Below are 20,569 nucleotides of genomic sequence, written 5' to 3' on the forward strand. Positions count from 1 at the left end.
GTGCTGAGGATCCAACCTAGTGCCTCAGGCATGGTAGGTGAGCACTGTACCTCTGAGCCACAACCCCAGCCATAGAATTTTATTTTGATACTAAGCATTTCACTTAAAAATAATGTTAACTTTTATCAAAGCAGTACATATAAGTAATTTAAAAATCAAAGAATGCTGAAATGCTTATGTTGAAATCAGTCTCAGACTGGGCATGGTGGCACATGACTGTGATCCTTAGAAGGCTCAGGCAGGAGGGTCTCATGTTCAAGGCTAGCTTGAGCAACTTAGCAAGACCGTGTCTCAAAATAGAATAAAAAGGGTTTGGGATATAACTGAGAGGTAGAGTATTTCTGGGTTCAGTCCTCTCTAGTAGTAGTAGTAGTAATAATAATAATAATATAAATAAAGAAAACATCTGTCTCTTGTCTCATTCCATCTCACGTTCAACTCTGCTTCCCAGAGGCAGCCCTGAAACACTTTTGAGATTTTTCTTCTGCTTCTAGGTGATGTTTATATTGCTATTTTTTTTTTTTTTTTGGTATTGGGGATTGAATCCAGGGGCACTTTACCACTGAGCTGCTATTATATCCCCCTGCCATTTTTATTTTTTATTTTGGGACAGGGTCTCACAAAGTTGCTTAGGGCCTTGCTAATTTGCTGAAGCTGGCTTCAAACTTGTGATTCTCCTGCCTTGGACTCCTGAGTCGGAGGTTTATAGCAATTATATAGTTGCTGGGATTATAGGCGTGTGCCGCCATACCTGCTATACTGGTATTTTTGATATATCAAATTTTAGACTCCTTTGAACTTCCTATTATGATCGTTGAAGCTCACAACATAAGCATCATAATTTTTAATTAAAACACTGAATAGTGCATTTTATTGATTAAATACTGTTCTAATATAAACCAAGCATGATTTTGTTCCTTTTCACACATATATATTTATTTTATCTGGAGTTAGTATTTTTATTTTTAAAAATTGGTTTAGTTTTCTTATGCCTATAGCTAACTTTCTCCATATGGTTCCAGCAGGTCTCCCAAGGGCTTGGCATTTGACTTTAAATACTGAAACACATTGATAATACATCATTCATGATTTTCTTGATGACCTCTTATTCTCCCTGCCCCTAAGTCCTTCCAAGATCTGGGTCACCTTTTGTCACTCTCCTGTGCCTGACTTTCTTCATCTCTTTCTAGCTTTGCTGCCTGTGTGGTGAGGCACATAATCTACTAACACACTAGCAAGGACAGATGGGTGGAAACAAAATTTTTGGAGTTGTTGGTATCTGAAATATCTGTGTTCTCTCTCCACACCTAAATGATCATTTGGGTGGGTGCTGAGTTTAGCTCATTTTGGAAGGCATTGTTCACACAGTTTGTAACAGGGGTCCACTTCATGCTTTGAATATAACACTTGCTGCTGTGCCACTATGGTTTATTTTGTAACTGACATGTTTTCTTCCTTCCCCTTCTCCCTCTCTCCCTCCCTAACCATGGGGGCAAGCCAGATTAACCAGGCTGTTATCTGTCCTTTGGCTCATGGACCACATGAATGAAGGAATCCAGACTTCTTGGCTGGACCTGGACATCTAGGCTGTCTCTCAAGGCTACAAATGAATTGATACCTGACAGGGCACAGTTAGAGTACAGCATTTGTATCCCCTGTTTAAAAGCCCACTGTTCCCACTAGCATTTAGAATCATAGCCTCTGGGAGTCCCATGTGTATTCTCTTTTGCTGGCAAAACAATAAAACTTCTTTTTCCTTTTTCTCAAAACCTTGTCCTTGTTATTGGATTGGTATTTATGACAAGTACTGAGCTTTTGATATCAGGTTGGCTTTAAATTCTTCAGTATTTGTGTTGAAAGTCTGGTGCTGTTATGATTTCTGATCCTCCCCAATTTCTCTGGAAGTCTGTCCAACTTCTGTATTCCCACTGTTCTGAAATGTCACAGAATAGGCCTTCATGTGGATCTGTTTTCATTCATTGGGCTGAGTATATGAGATGATTCCCTTTCAAACAGAAAGGGAAATTCTTATTTCTTTGAAAATGTCTTCTGTCCATTGTTCTGCCTTTGTTCTGAGAATCCTCTTGGTCAGATAATGGTTCTTCTGGACAGATCATCTCAGGGTGGTTGGTTTGTGCTTTCCTCCCCCTACTGCCTTCTCTTTTCCCTTCTTCTTCTTGTTGGCTTCCTTGGCTCTGTCTTTCAAACCATGTATTTAATTTTCTTTTTTTGGTCCTGGGAATTGAGTTCAGGGATACACTACCGCTGAGTTACACCTTACACCCCCCCCCCCTCCTTTAAAAACATTCTTTTTTCATTTTATTTATTTTTGTTTGGTGCTAAGGATCGAACCCAGGGCCTCACATGTGCTAGGCGAGCGCTCTACCGCTGAGCCACAATTCCAGCCCTCACCATCGCCTTTTAAATTTGACGTAGTCTTTAATTTCTGACATAGAGTCTTACTAAGGTGGCAGGCTGGCCTCAAACTTGCAATCCTGTCTTAACCTCTTGAGTAATTGGGATTATAGGTGTGTGCCACTCTGCCTGGCCTATTCAATTTTTAATTCTGGTGGTCATTTCCACTTTTAAGAGTTCTTTTCCCCACTTGCCATCTTAATTTTCATCTTGATCCTATTTCTGTTTAATGGGTATAATTTACCTCTCTGAGGATATGTTTTATAGTTTCATGAAGTTTTTTTACATTCTCTGATTACTGAGTTCCTCTTTTCTTCTTTCCTTCCTTCTTTTCTTTTCCTTTCTCTTCTTTTTACAGAGCTAAGAATGGACCCAGGGCCTCATGCATGCTAGGCAAGCATTCTACCACTGGGCCCCACCCTTTGTTTGAGTTCATCTCTATTTTTCATGTAGGAGATTTTCTTCAAAAGTGTAGTTGTTCTTGGTTTTATTTACTAAAAGGTTGAACGGTCTATGTGCTTGTTGGGTTTGTTGTAGGCAGAGCTTTACTGTGGAGGTTGGGGGCTTCAGCTGCCAGGTTCTAGAAGTTGATGTGTGTAGACTGTCACCTAATCTCTGTGTTTTAATTTTGTGACTGTCTTGCCCTCATCTGTGCATGGTGTCCCCAAGTTACTTGGCTTTCTTTAGACAATAAGTATACTGTCTTCTGCTGAGTTTGAAGAGAGGTAGTTATCTGGGGAAATGAAATATTCTTTATACAGATTTTTCCATCCATCTTCCTGTTTTCAGCTGATACATTTGTCCTAGCCTTCAACCGTATCTACCACCTCCAACTTGAAGCTTTGGGGGTTTACACAGTGAGCTCAGAGCTCTTTTCTGCAAACACTTTCAGTTTTCTCAGCGTGCTAGGTCAGTTACCATCCCTATACTTTCTGGATTCTAGAATTTTATTGACATCTTTTGTCCACTGTCATTGCACATTCTTTGTCCTTGTGAGTTTATATCCATTGCCTCTGCTTTTCTTTGTAGGGTTTTGGGTTATGCTTAACCAGGAAATGTGTGTCCTGTTCTCCGGAGTAGTCCTTGTTTGTACTTGCTGTTCCCTCTACTTAGACTAGCCACCCCTTCCTCTCCAGAATGACCTCTCTGTAGAACCATGATGCTTCATAAAATGTATGCCTTCTGTTGTAGCACCTAGCTCATTTTCATGCAATTATCTTGTTATATGTATGCCTTTCTTTTAAAACAGTATCCAGTATCTTCTTTGACAGTGGGGACTGGATTGCACAACCCGTAGGAGCACCACTTACCTTATTATTTTGGAGTTGTGTTCCATGAATGCCTCCCAGAGTGTGCATTCTTGTCCTGGTGGGCACCTTGGTAGATGTCCTGAATTCTCCACCTCTGTGTTCCTCAGTTTAGCAAAGAACTTGGTAAAGAGGCACTCAAATATTCAGTGAACCAGTGACCCTCTATGGATGGCCTAAATGTCATAGATTGGCAAGAAAACCTCTGAGAAATTATGCATTTGGTTCTTTGCATTTTTATCTGCTGAGGTCACAATATTTTGATTTTTTTTTTTCTTAATGCCAGCAAGAAAACATTTCAGGAGAATAACAATAGTGATGCGATTTTCCTGCCTAGATAATGATTTTCTCTGTAATTAGACCTTTTATTTTTTCCCTTCTCTAGGTACACTTTTCCAGTTGTTGAGTTAGAGGCTTGATGAACTTCTTGCCTCTTAAGTTAGGGGGAAACAGCCTAGACTAAAAGCTGAGAGGTTGGCTTTTGGATGTACCTATGTTCACATCACTAGTCTGTATCCAAATCTATAAAATGAGGAGGTTGGATTTTTTTTTTTTTAACCTTCATTTTATTTATTTTTATGTGGTGCTGAGGATTGAGGATTAACCCCGGGCCTCGCACATGCCAGGCAAACATTCTGCTGCTGAGCCACAACCCCAGCCTGAGGAGGAGGTTGGATTTTCTGTATTTTTTTAAAAAATGTTGATGGACCTTTATTTTATTCATTTATTTATATGCAGAGCTCAGAATTGAACCTAGTGCCTCACACATGCTAGGCAAGTGTTCTACCACTGAGCCACCCTTAGCCCCATGGATTGTCTGTATTTTAAGAGCTGATAAAAACAACAAAATTCTGGGCCTGGTGGTGCATGCCTATAATCCTAGTGGTTCAGGAGGCTGAGGCAGAAGGATCACAAGTTCAAAGCCAGCCTCAGCAACTTAGCAAGGCCCCAAGCAACTTAATGAGATCCTGTCTCAAAGTGAAAAATGAAAAGGGCTGGGGATGTGGCTCAATGGTTAAGTGATCTGAGTTCAATCCCTGGTACCAAAGAAACAATAACAAAAATGCTTTTTTTATTGAGTTGGAGCTCACATTTCTTGAGGATAAAGCATTTGAAAGCAGACAGTGGAGATAGAGATTTACTATGGACTGTAGGTTCAATCTTAGATCTATCACTTTGGGATGATTTCTAATCTTACTTATCCACGTGGTGTTATTTTATGAGCTCTTTTACTTCGGTGACAATATTTAGTTATGGTCTTATTTCTTAAGATTCTCAAGTACTACCAATAGACACTTGCTATGAAGTAACCTTTTGTGGAGGATGAGGGGTGCTCAAGTCTCATCACTGCACCTTAAAGAGAAACAACTCTATAAGAATTTAATATTATAGGAAAAATCTTATGCTTAAACTTTTTTTCTTTTGAAGCTTATATTTTAGTATAAATCCTTTACTGGGAAACTTTACCACTTAAAGTATATTTCCATAAATTATTGTATTTATTAGCTTCTGCTTAAGAATGACCAGTTTATGGCTTTATATGAAGTTAATTAGCTTCTTATGCTACTCCAGTCTTCTCAATGCTAAAAACATAGAACAGATTTTTTTTTTTCTTTTTTTTTGGTGGTGCTGGGAATTGAACGCAGGACCTTGTGCATGCAAGGCAAGCACTCTACCAACTGAGCCATATCTCCAGCCCTATAACAGATTTTTTAAAAACATATTTAGGGCTAGGGATGTAGCTCAGTTGGTAGAGTGCTTGCCTTGCATGCACAAGGCCTTGGGTTCAATCCCCAGCACCAAAAAAACAAACAACAAAAAAATTTAATTTTTATTAATTTATTCAACAAATATTTGAGCATTCCAGCTTGCTGGGCAAATAGCAGTGAACCGAAGAAAGTCTTTGTTCTTATGAACCATGAGTTTCTAGCTGGTGATAATGGAAGGAGACAAGCTAAAAAGAAGTACACAGTTGGCCCTAGCACTCTGCTGAATCCTTGTGAACAGAGTGATGGTGGGCAGATCCTGTAGCCTACCCCCAGACCCCAGATCCTCAGTGTCTCCGCAGCACGGCACTCATTGTTTGAGCTTTGCTTGAATCCTGTTCAGGTACCATGTGGTTAGGCCTAGGATTGTGTCTGCACTGAGCATGTACACATTCTTTTCCTTGTCATCATTACCTAAACAATACAGCATAACAACTCTTTACATAATAGTTACATTTTATTAAGTATTTTAAGTCATGTAGAGGTAATTTAAAGTGTTTGGGAAGTTATGCATAGGTAATATGCAAATACTATGGCATTTTTTCTAAGGGACTTGAATATCCACGGGGATCTTGTCTTAGAACCAATCTCTGGCAGATACTGGAAGACAACTATATTTGCATATTGAAGGAGGATGAGTATTGTGAAGACAAATTCATCAGGGGAGATGTGCTGTAGTAAATTGAGGCCTGTCTATGGACAGTGGTGCAGAGACTCTAATGAAGTGAGGGTGTGAACTTTCCAGGTTGAAAGAAGACTAAGTATAAAAGGCTAGAGGGGTGAGGGTGAAAGCATATAGACCATCAGGAGTTTGGTCTAGCCTTCTAGGGAAGAGATGCTGGTAGCTCAGACTAAGGTTGTAGTGGTAATGGAAGGAGTCAAGTTAAAAAGAAATACACAGTTGTTACCCAGGCCAGCCTCAAACTTGTGCTTCCATTCTAGGAATCCTTAGAAGGTAGAGCCAACGGGTTTGTTCATGGACTGGATGTGAAGGGAGGGATGGAACAGAGAAGGTTAGGAGGAGAGAGGCTGGAGTCAAGGCTTATCTCAATACGTGTAGCCTGAGCATGTGCAAGGATGGAGTTGTCACTTGCTAAAATGGGAAGAGTAGAGGGGAAGCAGGCCAGGAGAAGTTTTTAACAAAGGAGCTGGTTTGAGATACTTTTCTGATATCCAAGCGAAGATGTTGAGGAGGCCACTGGATATAGGAATCATGTTCATGAAAGAAAATGGGCTGTAAATTTGGGAACTGTCAGTCTATGATGGCAGTGGTTTTTTTTAATATTTTATTTTTTTTAAGAGAGAGAGAGAGAGAGAGAATTTTTTAATATTTATTTTGTAGTTTTCGGCGGACACAACATCTTTTGTTTGTATGTGGTGCTGAGGATCGAACCCCGGCCGCACGCATGCCAGGCGAGCGCGCTACCGCTTGAGCCACATCCCCAGCCCTTTTTTTTTTTTTTTTTTTTTAAGTTCTGGGGATTGAACCCGGGGTGCTTTGCCACTGAGCTACATCCCCAATCCTTTTTTAAATTCTGAGACAGAATCTCACTAAGTTACCCAGGTCAGCCTCAAACTTGCAATCCTCCTGCTTCAGCCTCCTGGGTTCCTGGAATTACAGTGCATGCCACTGCATTAGGCTTTTACATAGCATTTTAAAGTAGTGGATGTTTTTGTGACTTTTTATTTGGTCTTTGGCCAAGGATAATAGTACCAAAAGGCTTTTTCCAGCAATTTGTATTTTTCCTCTCTTTGGTTGCCTTCAAGCTGTGAAATCTTGAATGATGATTTGCTTGACTGACCTATGATTATTTCTCAGAGGCTATATTGCTGCTTACTTATTTACTTACTTATTTATTGAGTAGTATTGGGGATGAATCCAGCGGCCCTTTACCATTGACATACACTCCCACTCCCAGCCCTATTCTCAAAAGTAAAATCTTTTTTTGGGGGGTGCTGGGGATTGAACCTGGGGGCTCTCTCCCACTGAACCACATCCCCAGCCCTTTTTATTTATTATTTTGAGACAGAGCCTCACTAAGTTGCTGAGGGTCTTTCTAAATTTGAGGCTACCCTTGAATGTAATAGTTGTACTTGTAATAGTAATTCACTCCAGTGGGTAATTAATTAACTACATATTTTTAAATTAATTAACTACATATTTTTTGAGGCTGGGAAGGTGGCAAGACATACTAGTAGGCAAAAGCTGAGACTTTTCCAATCCTCATGGACCTTGGAGTACTGCAGGGCGGTTGCCACTCCGGTAACAGAGGCCCAGCGATGGTGTTAGAAGGAAGGCATCCTGCGAAGGCCTGTGGCAGGAAGGAGCTTGGTGTCTCTGAGGAGCTGAAATAAGAAGTGAGGGGCAAGGCCAGCCAGGCCATTGGTCATTTTAATAATGCTTACAGATGTACTGAGTGCCAGCCATGTCCTAAGAACTTTGCATTAACTCAGTCAGTTACTACAATGATTCTGCCTGTGAATGTGATTTTCACCCCCTTTTTTCCAGATGAGAAAACAGAAGCACAAAGAGCATAAATAACTGGCAGTAGGTTGCATACTAGTGATGGAGTCAGGATTCAAATTCAGGCAGTATGGCTCCAGTATCCACACTATCCTTCCTTCATAGGATATATATCATACACACACACACACACACACACACACACATTTTTTTTTTTTCCCCAGCCAAAGAACAGTGCTTGGTGGGGTTTTAAGCAGGGGAATGGCAAGATCATGTTTACACGCTGAGAAGGTCTCTCCAACCACACTGTGGAAAAAGGCCTGGAGGGAAGCAGGCAGATGTGCCAGACCATTAAAGCTCTGGTGCTGGCTCAGGTGTATTTTGGCTCTTAGGTTTCTGGTTGATTTTCTTTCAACTTGATTCCTTTCCTGAGAGGGAAAGGCAGGGTTCATTAGTGAATTGGGATACAAACCCTGGATGTTTGGTCTTTTTTGGTTAAATGTCAACTTTCTTTTACTACAGCATTTATTATTGGTTGCAGCAACCCTAATATCTTGAAGGAATCGAGACTGGTTGTACTTTATAGACTAAACAGTGTTTAGAGGCCATCCAGCCCCGTTGCCCTCCCTGTGTTGAGATTACTGCTGTGACATTTCTCCAGTGAGCATTTAACCTTCATTTGGACTCCATATGTAACAGGAACCTGGTAGATTGTCCCTTAATTCTCCCTTTCTCAAATTTACCTTGCCCTTCAGTCACCAAGCCTGGTCATCCCTACTTTTTTTTTTTTTTTTTTTTTTTGGTATTGGGAATTGAACCCAGGAGTGCTTAACCACTGAGTCACATCCCCAGCCCTTTTAATTTTGTATTTTGAGACAGGGTCTCACTGCATTGCTTAGGGCCTCACTAAGTTGCTAAATTGGCAACGGGTTCTCCTCCTGCCTCAGCCTCTGGAGTCGCTGAGATTACAAGTGTGTGCCACTGCAACCGACATCCCTACTGCTTCAGTTATCTCCAGAAAATGTCTACCTCAAAATGTTTCCTACTATCTGTCACCTTGATTATTGCAGCTTGAGGTATCTTTCTGAAATGTAAATGTAGCTGTCATTTGTGCTTAAAACTTTTCAGACTTCTCCATTGGAAGGAAGTTCAGATTTCTTAGTGTGGCTTTAAGAGAGCCTTCTCCAAACTTCATCTCATGCCATAGTCTTTTTGTACAGTCTATATAGTGTTCTGCTTTGTTACAGCTGCCTAGACCCTGTCCCTGAAGGTTACTACTCCATAGATTTAGGCTAAGAACCAGCATCCGTCTTTTCAGAACTCCTCAGGTGATTCTGATGTGTATCCAGAGTTAAGCCCTGATCTCTGCTCTGATCCCAAGCTTTTCATTTGGACTGCACATCAGTTAACATCATCTGAAGAACCTTTAAATTGCAAAACCCGATTCTCACTCTCAGAGATTCAGATTTGGCTTCTGCTTTTAGTTCCCAGACTTTTAATCAATCAGTGTCTCTCCCTCCCTCCCTCTCTTTCTCTCTCCCCTCCCCGTTCCCCCCCACCTCATTTGTTGATATTGACCCCTGTAATTCTAGGTGGAACCTCTATATACAATCCAAGGGGCAGAACTGAGAAGTGGATGTTATGGGGAAACAGATTCTGGTTCTGGAGTGATTGACCTTGTCATGTACAGATCTCCAAGTATTTGAAGCTGTAATTTATCTTTTTCTTCCCTAACCTTGCTTCCTGCTGTCCACTTCTCTTTATTGGCAAATTTGTTCAAAGTCTCGGATTCTTCACTCACTGATTTGTGACATCCCTGAATGTGTTTGGTTATTTTTTTAGAGTGCCATTTAAATTGTGATATACACAAAAGGAATAACATCCCAGACATGGGCCAGGTATAGGGAGACTAATAGATTCTTTAATCTAAGCACTGTTATGTGTATTAAAATACCATAAGATCAATTTGGATTGATATCATGGTTGACTCAGGGATTATTTGAAATCAACTAAAACTCCTCTATCCCTGAGTTGCAGTCCCAGCTTTTTATTTATTTATTTAGAGACAGATTCTTGCTAAATTGCCCAGGCTGGCCTTGAACTTGCAAACTTGCCATCCTCCTGCCTCATCATCCTCCAAGTCACTTTTTTAAAAAAAAATATATATATATTTTTAGTTGTAGATGGACACAATACCTTAATTTTGTTTATTTTTTTATTTTTATGTGGTGCTGGAGATCGAACCCATTGCCTCATGCATGCTAGGCAAACACTCTACTACTGACCACAACCCCAGCTCTCCAAGTCAGTTTTATTTGTGTATCACCATGCTTAGCTCTAAAATTCTCATAGTGGTTAATAGCAAGAATTCATCGGGGAGGTGGGGGGTAAGGACTATTTGATTTAGGATTCCAGCCCCAAGGCTTTCCTCCCTGTGTGATATTGGGTAAATCACTTAATATTCTGTCTCTCAGTTTCTCCTCTGTAAAATGAAGATATAAGTAGTGTCTATTTCATATATTGTAAGGATGAAAGGTGTCAATAAATGTATGTCAAGTGCTAATGGTGCCTGTCATGTGGTAAGAAGTACTATGTAAATTATTTATTTATTTATTTGTTACAGTGCTGGGCACTGAACCTAGGGACTCTACCACTGAGCCACACCACCAGCTTTTTTATTTTTTATTTTGAGACCGAGTCTTCCTAAATTGTCAAGGCTGACCTTGAACTTGCTATTCTCTTGCTTAGGCCTCCCAAGTAGCTGGGATTGCAGGAATACACCACTCCACCCGGATTCCGGTTTGTTTTTAAAATCCTGCTTGTTCTTCATGAATCAGAGCACTAGATTTTCTTTCCTTTTTGTCATTTGCATTCTTGGTGGATGCTGCCTCTTAAAGTTCAGTGTAAACCTGATACATTTCATTCTTCATATTGCTGGATATGAACCAGATAACTGTATAAATGGTAGTGATGGTGGTAAGACCTTAATAAGCATGTTAGGAGTTGGAATGGAGAAAAATAATGTTCCCGACCTGAGATTCTTGAACTTTAACAAGGAGAAAGTGAAATAGTCAGCTTTTTTGAGTTGGAGTTCTCCAGAATGTCAATAAAAAAGTTTCTGGATCCTGGATAGAGTGCTGGCCTGGCATGAGGCAAGCCATATGTTCAACCCCAGCATTGCAAAAACAATGAAAAACAAAAAAAGTCATTTCCTCTACTTCTCTGAGCTCCACTGTCCAGTGATTTAGTACTTCTTTTAGTATTTTTTAGTACTTCATATAAGTAGTGAACAAGTTCTCATATATCCTGATATTCATTTTTACTGGGAAGAGTTAGTTTCTAACTTTAAAACAAATCTTATTATTTGTAATTGAACTACAACATTTATAATTTGTTTTAGTTGGGCATTCAAGTGTTAATTTTTTTTTTTTAGGAAATCAAAATTAGATTTTTTTTTAGAAATATTTTATTAGTTGTTGATGGACCTTTATTTATTTACATGTGGTGCTGAGAATTGAACCCAGTGCCTCACACATGCTAGGCAAGCGCTGTACCACTGAGCCACAACCCCAGCTCCCTCAAAATTAGATTTATAACATAAATTTCTTACTGTAAAGGCAGATTAAACCTAAAAAGGCAGTCTTAAGCCTTATAAAGGTACTGTTTGGACTTGCAAGCACTAAGATTATATATTTACTTTATAATTGTACTTATTTTGAGTTAACTTTCATTTGACATTCCCAAGTCTTTATGTCTAGGGTAATTATGAGTGGTTAAATCATGAATGCCCAAATAGTTAAAGCTTAGTATTTAAATGTGGACTATCTGCCATCCATGACAGTTTATCCTACAGTGAATTTATAAAAGTGAATATTTTTCTCCAGCCTTAATCGTGTTTTCTTTTTCTCATTTCCCCCTTCCTGATCTACTTTAAGGAGTTTGCAGCCACCTCAAATCCTTTTTGGAATATTTTATAGCAAGAGTAAATAAAATAGAGTTTGCAAATTAAATAAATTCTGTGGCTTCTCAATTGGATTTGCAGGATTGTATTGAAAACACTAGTAGAACCAGATAGCTATTTTGTGTGGCCTTTAAACAAAAATCTCTTTTCATAGAAGAATATTTATTTTAATCAGCTTTAAAAGAATATGAAGTGGGCTGGAGGCTGAGGCTCAGAGGTAGAGCGCTTGCCTAGCATGTGTGAGGCCCTGGGTTCGATCCTCAGCAGCACATAAAAATAAAATAAAGATATTGTGTCTACCTATAACTTAAAAATAAATATTAAAAAAAGAATATGAAGTTATAATTAATACCATGATTCCAATTCTATACACACACACACACATATATACATACACATGTTCTAAGATAAGAAATTGCATCAACATATCAATTGTAGTTCTGGACAGTAGGATGGTGGAAAATGGGTGATTTTATCTTTTATTTTTTATATTCTAAATTTTCCACAGCGAACAGTATTACTTTTATCATCTTTTTAAAGTACCTTTTTTTTTTAAATATATTTTTTTAGTTGTCATTGGGCCTTTTTTTTTTTTTTTAATACGCAGTGATGGGAAATGAACCCAGTGCCTCACACATATTAGTCAAGTGCTCTGCCACTGAGCTACAACCCCAGCCCTAAAGTACCTTTTTAAGAAGACTGGTTTCTATGGAAATTAATACAGGTGTTTTTCTTTGTTATTTTATACTTTGGTTGCCTTAGTCACTACTAGGCTTTTCCTGATGGCAAAGAGGAGCTAATAGTGTAAGCATCAGGTAGAATATGGGTAAACTCTGTTTAAAATATTTGTATAATGTGTGGGTAATACCCAAAGAAGAATCTCCTGGAACAGAAATTATCTTTAGACCACTTTCTGTTCTAGATGATCGTATGCACCTGATTTCCACCCCCCTCTTCATGTTCTCTTACCTCTAGTGTGAATCCACTGGTGCATGGATGTGAAGTACAAGTCTCAGTTTAGAAAGAAGTGTTCTGAGTGATATAATGAATCCCCTTTGTAAGTGGTCCTGTGTTTTCAACATATCCCTTGTTTTTTTTTTTTTAAGTGTGTAAATGAGAGCTGTGACCTGGAACATTTTTATTAATCTTTATTACAGTAATAAGTTCCCCGAGGGGCAATAATTGTTTGTCTTATTGTTGATTGGTTATCCCCAAGAGGCTGAGAAATTCCTGTTTCAAAAAGTCCAGAAAGTGGGGCTGGGGTTGTGGCTCAGTGGTAGAGTGCTTGCCTATGATGCATGAGGCACTGGGTTCGATCCTCAGCGCCACATAAAAATAAAGTTATTGTGTCCACCTGAAAAACTAAACAATAAATATTAAAGTCCAGAAAGTCTTTAGTGACTTGCTGTTTCATTTTTCTTTTTCTTTTCTCTTCAGTTACAAAAAATAGGATCACACTTTACCTTTCCTTTATACACAAGCATCTATAATCTGTTAACCTAAGCCTAGTAAATGCTCTGAGAGTTAAGCCCCATGAAATGCCCTAACCAGGGCTTTGTGGAGTGATGGCTTCTCTCCCAGGCACCCACAGTGGTACTCAGTGATCAAATTATGCATATCACCTTGTGTGTTCAAGGATTTGATGAAGTGATTATTAAATCACAGATTTAGAATTATTTTATAGATAAGAAATATTTTAGTTAGAATTTAGTGGAACTCTTTAGATTAATTTATAATTTGAAAAACAGAATGGAGATGGGATAATAAAGTGGACTCTTAATTTTTTCCCAGTAAAACAATTACAGTAGAGCCAGTTGGGGATGATTTTTCACAGACAATGGGGCTAGTCTTCTCTTAAGGACATCCTATTCTTATGATGAAAGTTGGGTTTAATTGCCCCGAGGCTGCTGTTAATTAAATATGGTTTGTATTTTAGCAGCCTTTAAAGGAGATAACTATTTGAATATTTGACAGTGCTTTTCTTGGAAAGTAGAACATAAAATACATCATTCTTGGTGCTTTAATTTTATGGAAAAAAACCCTGCAGTGGTCTCTGGTTTAAGAAATAGCATTATTATTATACACTGGACCTCCTTTGTCCCCAACTAAAACATCCAAACTGCAGCAACAACAACAACAAAAAGTTTCCGAGTTATGGACTAAAAGTTAATCAGACAGTTTTCAACAACTTATCATTTTTTTAAGGTATGTTATTTGAAAATGCAAATGTGCATATACGACTTCAACATTCTCCTATATTTGAGCAGGTGTACTAGGTTGCAGTTTTATGGTTTTAACTCGGAACTTGAAGGAGTAGTCTGTAATAGCTCTGCATTTCTATCTAAGATACACAATGAAATATTCTATTTTTATGGATTTATAACACTGGAATATATGATGATAAACTGATAACTATTTCTTTGGGCTTTCAATTAGGAGAACCACCATTTCTTGGTTATGGTCTAGCAGCAGTGTCCTATAAAAATGGAATGTAAGTCACATATATGAAGTTAAATTTTCTAATAGCCATATTAAAAGAAGTGAAAAGGAAATGGGCTACCTAATGTGTGGTCCATGCCTATAAATGCCAGCTACTCAGGAGAATCCCTAGTTCAAGGCCAGCGTGGGTAACTTAGTGAGACCTTGCCCCCAAATAAAGAGGGCTGAGGACATGTGTTCAGTGGCCACAATGTGACCATACTGCTTGCTCTATAGAGTCTTGAGTTTCAGTACATTGGCATGTGGTAGAATCTACATAAATTTCGCAGATAGATCTTTATGTAAATAAGATCCTGAGAAGCAGACTGTAGATCTTGATGCTTTTGGTCTACTAGGCAGATTTTAACTTGGTCCTCATGTGAGTACTTTAAAAGAGATCTAAACCTTTGGTTTCTTACTGATATTACTACAGCCATGGTTACAAGGCTTGGGTTTGGAGCCTGAGCTTTGACTAAGTTTTTGTTCCAGCTAGTGTTTGGTGTGCATGTCCCACTTCTTAGTCTTTGGCACTTACTTGTAGCTATTTTTAGATCTTCTTAAGACTATTTGTTCTGTATTGACATTTCTGTGACTCGAACTATTCACAGAGAGGACTGGAAGTGATTAGCTGGATTGGTTTCTCACACCTGAGCATTTTACTGGCATATTGGTGAAACTGGGAATGATTTGTATACCTGCTGTTTAGCTCCCCTTCTTCCTCATCCCAGACTTAGAAACTAAAAAAAAAATCAAAATTACTTTTTATTGAGTGGGAGAATCCCAGGGCACTTGGTCATTTATCCTCTTAAATGTGTAGACTTGGAATTAGCTCTTGGTCCTTCTTTTTTTTTTTTTTTTTTTTAATTTTATAATTGTAGATGAGAGCATGCCTTTATTTTATTCATATATTTTTTATGTGGTGCTGAGGATTGAACCCAGTTCCTCACACGGGCCAGGCAAGTGCTCTACCATTGAGCCCTAGCCCCTGCCTCTCTTGGTCCTTGTTGAACATCCACATCCTGTATTTTAGTATACTGGGTATATTTTACACTTCACCTAAAAGAAGTGTTGTGGGGAAATAAAGAAAATGACATTTGCTAAATATCTGTTGTGTGCTGTGCATGGAGCTGGGAACTTTAGAAATATTATCTCATTGGCCCTGAGGGATAGGAAATGTGATCTTCATATTATAAATGAGGAAATAGAAATCTTGTACTTAAGTGATTTTTCAACTACGCATATTTCTAGTAGATAATGGATTCTAAAACTTGGAATCATGTCTACTTGTTATCCTTCTGAAAAAAAGCTATATTGGTGGTACATACCTATAATCCCAGCTACTCAGGAGGCTGAGGCAGGAGAATCACAAGTTTGAGGCCAGCCTCAACGAATTGGTCAGAACTTGTCTCAAAATAAAATAAAAAACAGGACTGGGGATGTAGCTCAGAGGTAGAGCACCCCTGGATTAAATCCCTAGTAATTAACACACACACACACACACACACACACACACAAAGATGTGATGTTCCAGAGACAAAGATTGTGAATATGTATGTACTGTTCTAATGTTCTAAACTGGGAAAAATATGTAGGATTCTTCCCAATGCGTCTTTTATCCCCAGTCATAGACCTGATATCTGTGTTGGGTAGATGGGGTATTTTCAGATTATTTACATCCACTGGGGCTTGTGGTGACCATATGAACACTTTGGTTTACAGTTGGGACCCCCCCTGATTTCAGCAGGATGGCCCAGTGGAATCAGCTTCAGCAGCTAGACACACGGTACCTGGAGCAGCTTCATCAGCTGTACAGCGACAGCTTCCCAATGGAGCTCCGGCAGTTTCTTGCACCTTGGATTGAGAGTCAAGACTGGTAAGTCCTGCTGGATGTGGTGGTGCACGCCTAGAATCCCAGCAGCTCAGGAGGCTGAGGCAGGAGGATCACAAGTTCAAAACCAGACTCAACAACTTAGCAAGGCGCTAAGCAACTCAGTGGGACCCTGTCTCTAAATAAAATACAAAAAAGGGCTGGGGATGCGACTTAAGTAGTAGTGCGCTTGCCTAGCCTACATAAGGCACTGGGTTTGATCCTCAGCCACCACATAAAAATAGAATAAAGATATTGTGTCAACCTAAAACTAAAAAATAAATATTAAAAAAAAACCCCCAAAACTCAGACTGCTTGGTGGTAGATGTGTTGAAGATTCATTTGAATCTTATTTACTTGAGATCCAAAAGTATTCCTATACTCCAGTGATGTGGTAGAAATATTTTAATTTGAGAATTTCATTACAGATAGAAATTTGAGTCAGCACATATGATTCCCTTTAATTATAGGAAAGAGACACTGGGTAAGAGAAATAGATTCCATTCATATAGGAGATAATAACAACTAGTTTCTTTAACATGTTTAGGTCCATCTATTAATTTTGGTTTAACTCAGGCCTCTATTAATATGACCTAGTTTTTTCAGAATACATACCTGATTTGGTGAGGGGCCAAGATGTGATTCAGAGATGCTGGAGATAGGCCATTGCTTATTATACTAATAAGTGCTTATTTGTACTAATCATCTGACCACAGAGTTGATGAGAATTTAAAGCAAAACCACGTATCTGTCCAATTTGCTCAAATATTATATATATACTATGAGAGGGGCAATAATATGTGGAATAATTGTTAATAATCATGTAGTTGCTGAGCAAGGAAAATGGAAAATGATAACTGGGTTATAGCATCAGGTTTGCCTTTTTTAATCTCTCCTCATGGTGATTTCTGAGTGTGTGAATGTGTGTGTGTGTGTGTGTGTGTGTGTGTAGGTATAGGTTTCAGAATTATTCTTATTGTGTTTCCCAGGGCATATGCTGCCAGCAAAGAATCTCATGCCACATTGGTGTTTCATAATCTCTTGGGTGAGATTGACCAGCAATACAGCCGCTTCCTACAAGAGTCCAATGTTCTCTATCAGCACAATCTGCGAAGAATCAAGCAGTTCCTTCAGGTGCGATGGGAAAATGTACAGAAGACAGTGGATCCGCAGAGTAGGGTGTTAGCTTCTTTCCTGGAAGAACTTCTTTCCTTATTTGGTTAAATAATGAGAACCTATCAAAGGAGAAAGAATTAGCCCTTTCTTAATTTTCTGCATGCTCACCCTTAAGCATCATTACCAGAAATTGACTTCTCATGTCACAGTTGAAGTAATAAAGTGATTGTTGTAATGTTAATCATATTATGTTAGCAGGCTAGTAACACCTACCCCTCACAAGAGGTTTGAGACAGGGTCTTGCAAAGTTGCTAAAGGTCTCACTAGATTGCCCAAGCTGGCCTCCAACTTGATATCCTCCTGTCTCAGCTGCCTGAGTCATTGAAATTATATGATATATGCCACTGCACCAGACAATTTTTTTTTTAAGTTGTCAGTGAACCTTTACTTTATTTATTTATATGCAGTGATGAGAATTGAACTCAGTGCCTCACACATGCTAGGCAAGCACTCTACCACTGAGCCATCACCCCAGCCCCCACTGGGAAATTCTTACTTTTATTTATTTACTTTTTTGGGGTACCAGGGATTGAACTCAGGGCACTTGACCACTGAGCCACACCCCAGCCCTATTTTGTATTTTGTTTAGAGATAAGGTCTCACTGAGTTGCTTAGCACCTCATTGTTGCTGAGGCTGGCTTTGAACTCTCGATCCTCCCATCTCAGACTCCCCAGTAGCTGGGGGTGCAGGCATGTGCCATGGTGCCCAGCAATTCTTATTTTAATTGTTAAAAGTTTGATCAGAGCCAGGTTCTGTGGCGTACACCTGTAATCCCAGCAGCTCGGGAGGTTGAGACAGGAGGATCATGAGTTCAAAGCCAGCCTTAGCAATGCAAGTCAGTGAGACCCTGTCTCCAAATAAAAAAATACAAAATAGGGTTGGAGATATGGCTCAGTGACTGAGTGCCCCTGAGTTCAAACCATGGTACCAAAAAAAAAAAAAAAAAAGTTTGACTAGAAATTGGCTGGGCATGATGGCACACTCCTGTAATCCCAGCAGCTCTGGAGGTAAAGGATTGCAAGTTTGAGGCCAGCCTCAGCAATTTAGTAAGACTCTGTCTCAAAATAAGAAAAATAAGGGCTAGAGATTTGCTCGGTGGTAAAGTGCTCCTGGGTTCAGTCCCTAGTACAAAAAAAAAAAAAAAAGTTTGGCCAGAAATTTAATACTCCTAGATAAAATCAGGTACCTCCCTGTAAGACCAGGGTAACATACTGTCCAAAGACCCAGGCTCATATGCTGTCTGTCATCATTGTAACCACCTTTCTTCTTCTCTTTTCCCCTGTCTTCCCCACTGATTTCTGCCAGGCTTTGAGGCCTTCAGCTGTTGTTTCATGTAGTATATATAAGGCTTTCCTCAGTTTATATAGAAATTAGTTGTAAGTTAACAAAATTCAGTCCATATCTCCAAAGTCTGCTGCAGCTTTTCATTGTCTTTCTCTCCTACATACAGAGTAGGTATCTTGAGAAGCCAATGGAGATCGCTCGAATAGTGGCTAGGTGCCTGTGGGAAGAGTCCCGCCTCCTCCAGACTGCAGCCACTGCAGCCCAGGTGAGACCCAGGAAGAAACAGCATCAGATTGGGAGAAACAGAAAATCAAACAACTGCACAAGCAATATTAACTATACTCGGAACAAAGGAAAAACATTTAAAATAGAGTGGCCATAAAAATACACTGAAAAATACATTAAAAGCGTTATACCACCCATACTGCCAAAAAAGCCAACGCCATGATTTTTTTTTTTTTTTGTACTGGGATTTGAACCCCGGGGTGCTTAACCACTGAGCCACATCCCCAGTCTTTTTTATATTTTTGAAACAGGGTCTCACTAATGTGCTTAGGTCTTTGCGAAGTTGCTGAGGCTAGCCTCAAACTTATGATCCTCCTGCCTCAGCCTCCTGAGTGGCTGGGCCACCCTTCCAGGCATTTTTTTTTTTAATAGAACAATTTATTAAGGTGATAAAAGAAAGATCATCTAAGTCAACCTAGACTGTGGGGAAAGCATCACAGAAAGAGGAGGCTGTGTTTGAGCTGAGCCTTAAAACTAACTCAGACAGATGATGAGAGAGCACTGGGCTCAAAGAAGATCGTGTTCAAAGATGGAAACATAAACACATATGTTCTTGGGAGCAGGGTAGCAAGTTCAGTATCTGGCAGGGTGAGGGGACCTAAGTGACTCAGGGACCACATGAAAGTGTTTTTAATTAGTCACATCTAGTAACTGGGCTTTGGAAGAGCAGTTCATCTCAAAGGCCAAACTCCCTGAGTTTGAATCCTGCTGCTTTACCACTTACTGTGCATCTTAAGAAAACTACTTACTCTTCCTCTAAAGAGAACGACAGTGTGCCTACATCATAGAATTAAATTACTTCATACATGTAAAATGCTTGGAATAGTATCTGGCACAGAAGTGTGAAATAAGTGTTAACTGCCTTTTGCTGCTGCTGTTAATCATCATCACCAATATCACCACTACTGTGAGAAACGGGAACCCACTAAAGAACTTTCACAGAAAACTGTTATACTCCGATGTGGGTGAAAGAGAAGCTAACACTGATAACACTCACTGTTCCATACCTGCAGCCTGAGAGGCTAAGAGGCACTTGCCTGTGTGTATTATGTATTATGAGAACCTTCATGTCTTCATCCTGTTCCCCAAGATAAAAAAACATTTTGGTTTAAGTCAATTTGAGCAGAGGCTCTAACTTTACCATGGGAGATAGGAAAGCAAAAGAATGTTCTTAGTCCTGTAGGACCCAGGGTCTGAAAACTGTCAAAGGCCCCAATCTAGCCTCTTCCCCGCATCTCTAAGACACAGGGTCCTGCCAGGTTGCTCGGGCTGGTGCCAACTCCTGGGTTCAAGTAGTCTTCCTACCTCAGCCTCCCAAGTGGCTGTGATTGTAGGCATGTGCCGCTGCATATGGCTTATTTTTATAAATGAAGTTTTTTGGAACCCAGCCACATTTATTCATTTATGAATTATTTGTGGCTGCTTTCATGCCACAGTAGCACAACTGAGTATTTGAAGCAGAGACTATGTGGCCCAGAAGGCAAAAAACATTCATCATCTGGCCCCAAGAGAAAACATTCACAGTCTCTGATAGAGAGCTATAAGTTGGATATTTGTGGCCTCAG

General features: G+C 39.5%; 1 protein-coding gene across 5 annotated transcripts in view; it reads left to right on the top strand.

Annotated features, from left to right (window-relative positions):
- Stat3 (signal transducer and activator of transcription 3) overlaps nucleotides 1-20,569 on the top strand; it is a 60,209-nt gene that overhangs the window by 16,286 nt on the left and 23,354 nt on the right. For 4 of the 5 annotated variants that reach the window (XM_027947027.2, XM_027947022.2, XM_027947026.2 and 1 more), the window contains exons 2-4: nucleotides 16,111-16,264; nucleotides 17,248-17,392; nucleotides 18,886-18,984. In XM_027947027.2, the coding sequence (XP_027802828.1) occupies nucleotides 16,137-16,264; nucleotides 17,248-17,392; nucleotides 18,886-18,984 (372 nt within the window). In that variant the 5' untranslated portion in view covers nucleotides 16,111-16,136. The remainder of the gene's footprint in view (nucleotides 1-16,110; nucleotides 16,265-17,247; nucleotides 17,393-18,885; nucleotides 18,985-20,569) is intronic. The other variant, XM_027947023.3, reaches the window with a different exon arrangement.

The sequence above is a fragment of the Marmota flaviventris genome, chromosome 17, assembly GCF_047511675.1.
Source record: "Marmota flaviventris isolate mMarFla1 chromosome 17, mMarFla1.hap1, whole genome shotgun sequence".
NCBI lineage: Eukaryota > Metazoa > Chordata > Mammalia > Rodentia > Sciuridae > Marmota > Marmota flaviventris.